Here is a 9,845-nt window from a genome sequence, read left to right as displayed (position 1 = left end):
CAGTCCACATAGTTTGGTCCGGTCAACTTGTTGGCATCTAAGATGCCTCTTAGTGAAAGTGAAGAAGCCATTTAATAATTCTACATATGCAAGAACAAAACTAATATAAGCAGACCAATCATGATGACATATTTGCAACTAGATAAGGACTTTAATCTAATTTGTCTCCTACTATTTTTATCGAATATCATAGCCCTCCCCTATGATAAACGTGAAAATATAATTTTTCTTAGTAGGGTTGAGATCCTAATTCATCATAAAAAGCCTTGTGTTTACACAACAAACTCTTATGAGTTCAAAGGTAGGAAACTCTTTCCAATTGCATCTCATGCAATTCTCAACTTTATCTTGTCCTCTTAAAATACTTATTGCCTTGTGTTAGCACAACAAACAATAATATTTTAGTTAAGTCAAACCCTTCATTTTCATATAGTCATATTCGAATAATATTGCCCTTGTGGTTGCACAACAAGGCAATATATTAAAATATGCCATAAGCATCTTAATGCACCAAGACAGTATAACATCAGTCCCCATTGCAAGTCTTGTGTTAGCACAACAAACTAGCATGGATCTTGACATAATAATATCGAGGCATGAAGGAAGGCTATCAATAGTGTTATATCAATATTAAGCGTATCCATAATAGGCAATCAAACAATTGGCCAGGTAAGCAGGTGGGAGGCTCCCCTTACTCAGAGAGTAAGGTCCTAATTAAGTAACCACCTTTAGTGCTTTCCTTAGACACCAATTAGATTAATTGTTCTAGAATGGGTTAGCTCAAAGTTTTTCAACACTATGACTTAATATAATTTTTATTGAGGGCTTACTAGTCTCTAGCACATTCTTTAATTGTAACATACATTTAACATGTCTAAAATAAACTATTATGCATCATAGCTATCTCATAGCATGTATAAATCATAAGCAATTAATTTACATGCTTCAACATATTTTCATATGGAAAATTTCATATCATGATATTTTATTACATAAAATATCATATATTAATCATAATTATTTGATTGAACCAATTAAGGATGGCTCTGATACCACTGTAGGGTTTTAGCATGTTATAATGCGCAGCGGAAGCTAGGAATTTTAAAAATTTCTTAATAAAGTCCCTATGCATGAAACCCTTTTAAGCCTAGATCACCTTAATGATTACAATCAAATGATATAAAATAAATGCAGAATTAGTAGAATACCTCAAACGCTAATCCAAAGTGTACAATCTCCACGAGGCGTCCAAGTGTCCGCCCTCCAATGGTGATCCACACGAAAACTTGATCAAGACTTTAGCTCCAAAGACTTTTGATCCTTAATGCAGAATTCTTCTAAAGAACTCTAATGGCTTGCTTTCCTTCCTTTCTATTTTTCTTTAGCCTTCTAAAATCACTTCTAATCCTTTTGTCCTAAAGAAGACCACCTTGTCTTGGCTTAGGACACACTAGAAGCAATGCTAGAAAGAAAGAAACTAATGTAAGAAAGAAAGAAGAGAGGAGTGGGGTGGAATTGGAATGATGAAACCCATGGAGTGCTAACCTATTTATAATAGGTGTAGGGATGCATCTCCAAGGGATGCATCCCATCCACACATCCTCTCATGAAAGGGCATCATCTAAAGGGCCATATCAAATAAGAGGAGGTGCAGATCAAGTGAGGAGGTGTATCAAATGATATGTCCTTTCATGTGGTGCCATATTTTGACCAAGTCAACATCACATGCTAATCACATGTCCATCACGCCTCACCTCTTGATCTTTCATGATGATGATCCAAGGGCTCTAATGCAAGGCGCCATTCACTTGACCCATTATGTCTTCATCCAATGGTGGGATTAAGATCCAATGGTCAATTATGGTAGCCATCCTCTAACCCAATCCAATTGGGTTAAACCAACTCTCCATTATGTCTTCATCCAACGGTAGATCAAGATCTAACGGTCTAGATTGAATGATTTATTAAATCTAATCCAATTAGACTCAAACCAAGCCAATTAGGTGCCAACTCTTGGCTAACCCATATTAGAATATGATCTAATCAAATTAGATCAATTAAGAATCAGATTCGAATCCAATTCGAATCAGATTTGAATCCAATTCGAATTAGGAGCTAAGGTTTGCAACACCTGCTAGGATGTTTATCTTGCAAACATGATCTAATCCAATTAGACCCTTAATAAGTTTTCTTGTGTGTGACCCATTGGGTTCCATACTTAGCCAGCAATAGGTGTGAGTGCGAGTTGACCCAACTTGATTAGAACTCTTCTAATCGATTTAAGTCCAAACTGCGCGAACCCGAACTTAACAATTAGAATCCTTTCTAATTGGTGATCGAATTAACTCTTTAATTTGATCAAACCTATAAAACAAGATTGACGTCTAGCAACGTGTCATGTCTACCCGGAAAATATGGAATTTGGTGGAAATACCAAAAATACCCTTCAGTGGCAAGTTACCATGCAATTCAATCCTTTAATCAAACTGCATCCCAAATATGCATATGAGTATGAATATATGTCAAACTCAATTTCATATTCATATTTTTCTCAATCTTTTAATGATAATTCAAATAATGAAACATTAGAAACTCTTTCTAATTTTCATTCTACTTTGATCAAAGGTTTCCTGAATTATCATATGATTAGAATAAATAGGATGCTATCTTCTCTTACTAGAAGTGATTAATTCCTTGTTGACCTACTCATAATCTTCGTACACAATTCACCATATCCAGAAGACCTCGTACATAACTTATTGTCATGAATGAGTGTAAACCAAAATATGGGTTCATGTGCACAAGATACCATGGTGATCTCAGGTCATAGGATCAGTTGCACAACTCCCACTAAGAGAATCATCTTTTGACATGTAAGTAAGACTTCATAAGATTTCTCTTTGTAGGTCAATTCAGTGAACTCATTCCTCTAATGAGCACCCACATCTTTGTATTAGTGTCTCCACACAAATGATTGTGAGATCAATCATCCTCTGCATCGAGCATACATAAGACATGCCAGTCTTTCCGGTAATCATTGATCCCCGACTCAATGTACCAATGACTGGGAATATTTAAGATTAGGATTTTAGGATTTTAAGTCTCACTAGTATGATCTCATCATAGTCTTAAAACCATTGCCCTAAACTAAGGAGTTTATCATAAATATAATCAACAGCATATGATAAAACATAACGCCTTTATTCATATTTAAATGTCATGTACATGATTTGGACAAATCAAAAGAAAAAAAACCTTTCGCAATACATATTGCGATTGGCTTGTAGGGCATCTACTCTTTCACTTCGATTGTCTCTCCTCATCGTCGCTTGACCCCTTCACCATCCAATTCGAGATCTCTTGCTCCTCTTCCATGGTGCCTTAGTCTATGAGGATCGTCGACCTTTAGTTGTCTTCTTCATGAGCCTTGTCCTCGCTACAACTGTCATTTTTTATTTGTCTTAGATCTCACTGCCACATCATAGGCAAGTCAATCCATCACATCGACAGACATGTTAGTTTTTCACATCAATTAGGTACATCGACAGACACACCAATCTGCTATGTTAGTCAGCTATGTCAGTGGAAGTATTAGTCTACCGCATTAGTTAGCTACATTAGCATTACCAAACACATCAATTTGCTATATTAGCTTTCTGATTTGCCGCATCAGTTTCTAAGCTGCTATGTTAGCTTTTGTTCAGCTTGACACATCAGCTTTTGAGCTAGTGTGTCAACTCCTAATCAGCTATATCAGCTTCTAAACTACTATAATAGTTCGTGCTCTGCCACATCAGGCTTTGTGCTGCTATATCAGCTTTTGATCTACTACCACCTCAGCCTCTAAGATGCTATATCATCTCCTAGTCTATCACGCCAGCTTTTGAACTGCTACTTCAGCTCTTAATCTAGTTTCTGGGTACATTTATGATCTAGTTTCCAAACTTAAATTGGCACCTATAGTATAATCTTGAGTCTGAGGGAAGATGTTAGTATAATTTTAGGGATTACTTAACAATTTGTATCAGTCTATAAATTTTTTTTTATTAACATGATCCTGTATCGATCAATATTATTTTTCTTTGTTAGCATGATCTTATTAGAGTAATTTTAGAAATCATGTAACAACTTGTATTGTATTACTTTTCTTATATAGAATCCGTATACGAGTATGTATAACCCCTGAGAAGTATCAAACATAAAAAACAGAGAACTAAAATTACTTCTCTCTTTCTCTCTTTCTCTTGTTTTTTTCTTCTTTTGCAAGTATTTTAACAAATATTATGGCAATAACATGATTAATAATATATTTATAATATAATATAAATCATAAATACAATATTTTTAATATCAATATAATATAATATTGATATTATAAATAGCATATAAATATAATACTCTTTTTTTGGCTAGATTGAGTATTTTTGTTTCCAAATTTCAGCCGAAGAGCACTGCTCTAGGATGATCTGAGATACCTGACTTCAAGGATGGGTATTCCATTATCAAGTTGGGCAGTCATGATTTGAGGAATGAGGGTGATTTGAGATCATCACCGCCATATAGGATCATCGTGGTGCAACCAAACATGATAAACTCATCATCTCCATCTTCATCATTCTTGGCCTTGGGACGACCACATCATACCAATTGCTTCCTAAGGGTAATCCAAAAAATTTAGTGATCAGACATTCTGCGTAATGGGTAGAATAGTCCTGACATAATCCAGCTTTGAGTCAGGTCAAATTTCTTCAATGTTTTTTCTTGAGACAAAAATAATCTCAGCAGTTAAACCTATCAATTGCGCTTGAAGAATCGCTTTGGGACACCACTTCTGTTGAGAATGAGCTAACTTTCTAGTGGATCTACTCTACTAGATGGCATAATCACGGTCAAGTCAGTGCTCCCATCAGGATAAATCATATATTGTGAGTCTCAAGACCCAATATACCATAAATGAATTTTCTAGCTTGGGACTTCCAATATCTCACAAGATACACAGACCCGGACCCGGACCCAGACCCGACCCGACCCGACCCAAATGACCCGTCGGGGTAGGCATGGACTTGACCTGACCCGACCCATTTTTCAACCGGGTCGGGTCTGGGTCTAAAATTAGAACCCGAACATGAAACCGAGTCGGATCGGGGTCACCTAGGACCCGACCCGACCCATTTGTAGCCCTAGCTGAGACAGGACAATGTTGGTGCAGTTCTTGAACAATAAGTGAAAACTCGATCTCCTTTTAAACAATTGTGAAAAGAAGAGAATAAGGAAACAGGATATTTCGTTGCAAACCAAGAAATATTAATTTCATACACCATTCCATCTCAAACTTGTTTTACAAAATTATAGTTTCATTTTTCAGTTTCTCATCATCTTGCTTTTGAAGAATTCTTGGACTTCTCTTATACGCTTTACAATTTGGAACTTTGGGCATATATATGACCTCCAAAATTTTGCTCATGGATGCTATCCAATTGTGCATCAAAAAAAATCCCAAAAGATCTAAATTATAAGGGAATCATTTGACTTATATGAAATCCTTCTCTAACCTTCCATATGTATAGTTTTATGGAACACCTCATGGACCTGATCTACCTTGACTGCCACCATGCATGCTTCGCATGTGCAAATCATAATTTAATACTTCCATTTGATTCTTTATTTTGATACTTTGTACTTGCTTCTTTATCAACACTAGTAATGGATCATACTCAAATTACAGTAATGACCTACTCAGGTCCCATCGTGATATGTACAAAACAAGGTGTTACATATGTTGACTTGTTTGCTTCAAATTATTTTTTGCCAATTCTTCCTCTGACCTTCCCCATGTTTGTTTCTAGTTTTTTTTTTTGAAAGGATACTCCAATTTGTAATTAAGACAACACCTCCCCAGGCAGCTCTATTGTTTTACGCGCATCCAAAATATAATGTACAATTAAAGCTACAAATGGGTTGGGTTGACCCGTGATCCGATCCGACCTGACTTGAACCGTTTAGATCCGACCCGACTCATTTTGAAGGACTCGTGGGGCTGGGTCAAATTCTAAAATTGGACCATTCTATTTTTCGGGTTAGATTTGAGTTTACTGAATTCAGATCCGACCTGACCCGACCTATTTGAAATTTAGGTAATTTTGAGTTTTCAATCCTATGACCCGACCCTATCCGACCAAATCTATAATATTATTTGAGCCTGTGGGGATGCAAACACAAGTTCTGAAGTCATGGATGGGTGGACCTGAATTAAACCTGACCCAGATCCGAATTTTTTAAATTGGATCTGAGTTATACATGAATTTAACATGACTCAATTGACCCGTTGGGTCAAAAAATGTAGCGGTGGACCTGATCCGATCTTCTATCGGATCAAATCTGGGTCTAAAATTAGAATATGAAAAAAAAATTGGATTGGGTCGGGGCCACTCATGATCCGACCCAACCCATTTGTACTTCTATATACAGTACTCAGTGGTCCTATATATATATATATATATACACACACACCATTAATTGATCATTTCTACTCAGTCCCTCTTCCACCTTGAAACTCACAACATAACATTTTCCATATGTTCCAAAAAATGTCCTTAAAATCCCATTGGTACTTGACTAACGCGTAGCCCATCGTAACCACGGAATCAAGTTCAGTGAAAAATTATAAGGAGCCTCCAAGCTCTCCCATTTTAAATTACATTGACCGTCAAAAGTCTCCCGGATACTTCACATTCAAATCCTTTGACTTTCCAAATCAATGGAAAGAAGCCTGCAGGTCATGGACTGTAGGCTACTTCTGGCCTCCGCCAACGCAAAAGACCATTTCATAGTTTTCAAACCACAGGGGGTAACCTCAAGGCTTCTCATCCACTCGGACATTACCACCAAGGCTAATAATTTTATGCACGCCTTGGTTATTGCTACAATGTCCAGGTTGTATGTTTCACGCAAAAGAATAATTATTCTTTCAAGACATCGGCGTTGAACCAATCTTGTACAGATCTCAAAGAATTTTGATTTTTTTCATTCATTCACCTATGAATAACCCGAAGTGAGATCCAACAATAGATTTGCACAAAGAAAAGTAAGTCATTCTTTTACGTGAAAGATACAATTTCTATTATGTTAGAATGTGTTGCTACCGAGAAATTATTAATTGGACTAGACGTACCAATCGATCAATCCAATCAAAAAGCAGCACGGATAAACATAAACAAAAAAGAAAGAGGAGAATAAAAAACAGCAAAAAAAGCTTGGTATTGCTTTTTGGTTGGACTGATCTACTGCTGAGCTGATGACCTGATCCACTAATTATTTCCTGGAGGGCCCTCTTTTACAAAAGCCAACCAACCACGTAAGTTTCTCCATCTTGGAGAAACCCTATGGAATCTTCGCATCTAATTTCAAGGATCAAAGCGGAATATAACGCCGGGGATTCCAATTCCTTTCCCTCGTGTCCCTCTCTCTTCTCTCAGCAGCTATAAATTTCCCACCAAAACAGAGCAGTGCAAGAGAGGGACAGAGAAAGGGAAGGAGAAAGCTTCCTTCTCTCTCCTTCTCAGCTGGAACAAACTAGTTTTGATTTCTTTACCACCATTGGTTCGGTTTCTCGATTGTTGGGCATTTGGAGAATTGTCGTGAGGGGCTGAGCAATTATTTGTTGGTGGGATAAATTAATAGCCAAGCTGAAGGTTTGGTTCCTTGGATCCTTTTGCCAGCTGGTTTCCAAGCTTTTGGCTTTGATCTGTTATCTGAAATTGATTTCACCTTATGTGTGTTGGTGTTCCAGATAATATGAGTTTCGAGGATTCCATGGCGGTTTCTGCGGAGGCATTTGAGAAAACCAGCTCTATTGAGAGATCTGTTGCAAGCAACGGAATGGAGTCGAAGGAAGGCGGAAATCAGATGAAAGTATCCAAAGAAGTCAAGTGTGAGCTGGTGGATTTTGATTCTCTGCCGGATTATCTGAAGGACAATGAATTCATCTTGCGTTGCTATCGATGCGAATGGCCTCTGAAGGAGACCATCCTCAGCATCTTCTCCATTCACAACGAGACTCTAAATGTTTGGACGTAAGTTTCATGGTTTCAGATCAGCCTTGCTCTCTGATTGTTCTTTCATTCTATGTTTGATTGTATGATAGATAAGAATGGAATCAATATTTTTGGCTGGTAAAAACTTCACATCCTGTTGATCTCATACTTGCCATACTTTTGCATGTTCCAGGCATTTGATTGGATTCCTTTTCTTTCTTTTTCTGACTGTATTCACTGCAATGATGATACCAAGAGATGCGACGGTCCCGTCCATGCAACAATCGGGTCAACTGACGGAAACCAACTCTTCGATCGTGCAGTCTGGCGTCATTGATCGCCTTTCTTCTCCACTTCGAGCAGGTGAATTAGAGACTACTATGCCAGCTTTAGGAAGTTGGCATGTTCCTGAGCTTCTTGTCAACTGTCTGCCCAAGAGATTCTCCCATGCTGGCAACCACACCGATCCATGTGTTCTGGTACTTCCTCTTATCACCATTACCCGTCGTTAATGATGCCTAGTCTATTATAAATTGCTAAAAAGATGTATTTGATAATAATTAAACAGAAATAAAAACAGAGCAAGGTGGCATGCTTAGTCAAATCTTCATCTAGTACTAATCTATCAGTTTTATATTCATGCGTTTAGTTTAATCATGCTTTTCTTCTTGTACTTGGCCAAAAAAAGCCATAAATTGAGAAATAACTCAGACAGTGCAAAACAGAGCAATGATGAATACGAAAGCAAGAACACATGAGCTCCAAAACAAGCAAGCATGGGGGGATAATAACTTAATAACTTGGGAAGATTCATATTTGCTCCAAAACCTACAAGCACAACTATTGTTTTGGATGATGCTGTCTTTGCTACTAGGATTTCTACAGAGGCTAATAACTTGGCCATCCTATTGTACCACAGGCAAGCGTGAAGAACGACGTAACCAGCATTATATCGCCACTTCTCATGCAGCCAGTCACTCGCTGGCCCTTCTTTGCCTTCTTATGTGGAGCCATGTTCTGCCTTCTTACCAGCAGTATGTGCCACCTTATCTTATGCCACTCTGAACGAATGGCCTATATTATGCTGCGGCTCGACTATATCGGCATTACGGCCCTCATTGTCACCTCCTTCTACCCTCTGGTCTTCTACTCTTTCGTGTGTCAACCCTTCTACTGCCACCTTTACATGGGCTTCATCACCACCTTTGGGGTGGCCACCATCTCAGTCTCCCTGGTGCCTGAGTTCCAGGCTGCTGATTTCCGGCCGGTGAGAGCTGGGCTCTTCTTCTGCATGGGAGTATCAGGTCTAGTGCCTATAATGCACAAATCGATTGCATTCCATCACCGGCCCGAGGCGATCCTCTCGGCGGGCTACGAGCTGCTAATGGGTACATTTTATGGCCTTGGTGTTGTGATCTATGCTACGAGAATACCGGAGCGGTGGATGCCGGGAAGGTTCGACATCGTCGGTCATAGTCATCAGCTATTCCATGTGTTTGTGATTGCAGGAGCTTACACCCACTATCTTGCAGGCCTCGTATACCTCAAGTGGAGAGATATTGAAGGTTGTTAATGGGATTATATATAGACGAGCTTTTGAGACGCCATTCTTTTGTAAACTAAAATCCTTAAGAAATAAGTAATATTCAAGTCGACTTGGAAGTCAGGTCTCTTGAGTTATGTAAGATCAGCGAGAGTGGTATTGCCATTTGATGATTTAAAATCCATGTTTTCTCCCCGGAATTTTAGATTGTGATGTAATGGACTGGATTTTCACACTATGCTATCAAATTTCATAACATTGTGGTGTCA

At 38.3% G+C, this 9,845-nt stretch overlaps 1 protein-coding gene across 2 annotated transcripts; it reads left to right on the top strand.

The window, feature by feature from the left end:
* Positions 1–7,531: 7,531 nt before the first annotated feature.
* On the top strand, positions 7,532–9,845 carry LOC103711343 (heptahelical transmembrane protein 4-like). 2 transcript variants are annotated; one of them, XM_017843843.2, is made up of 4 exons: positions 7,532–7,691; positions 7,790–8,072; positions 8,227–8,512; positions 8,953–9,845. In XM_017843843.2, exons 2-4 carry the CDS (start codon positions 7,795–7,797, stop codon positions 9,604–9,606), a joined length of 1,218 nt encoding a protein of 405 aa, XP_017699332.2. In that variant the 5' UTR covers positions 7,532–7,691; positions 7,790–7,794; the 3' UTR covers positions 9,607–9,845. The 2 variants fall into 2 exon arrangements, with proteins under 2 accessions (XP_017699332.2, XP_017699331.2); XM_017843842.2 differs by lacking the exon at positions 7,532–7,691 and having other exon boundaries at positions 7,752–8,072.

Source organism: Phoenix dactylifera, unplaced genomic scaffold (genome assembly GCF_009389715.1).
Source record: "Phoenix dactylifera cultivar Barhee BC4 unplaced genomic scaffold, palm_55x_up_171113_PBpolish2nd_filt_p 000184F, whole genome shotgun sequence".
Classification (NCBI taxonomy): domain Eukaryota; kingdom Viridiplantae; phylum Streptophyta; class Magnoliopsida; order Arecales; family Arecaceae; genus Phoenix; species Phoenix dactylifera.
Note: the sequence above shows the minus strand (reverse complement) of the source record. Positions and strands in the feature narration are given on the sequence as shown.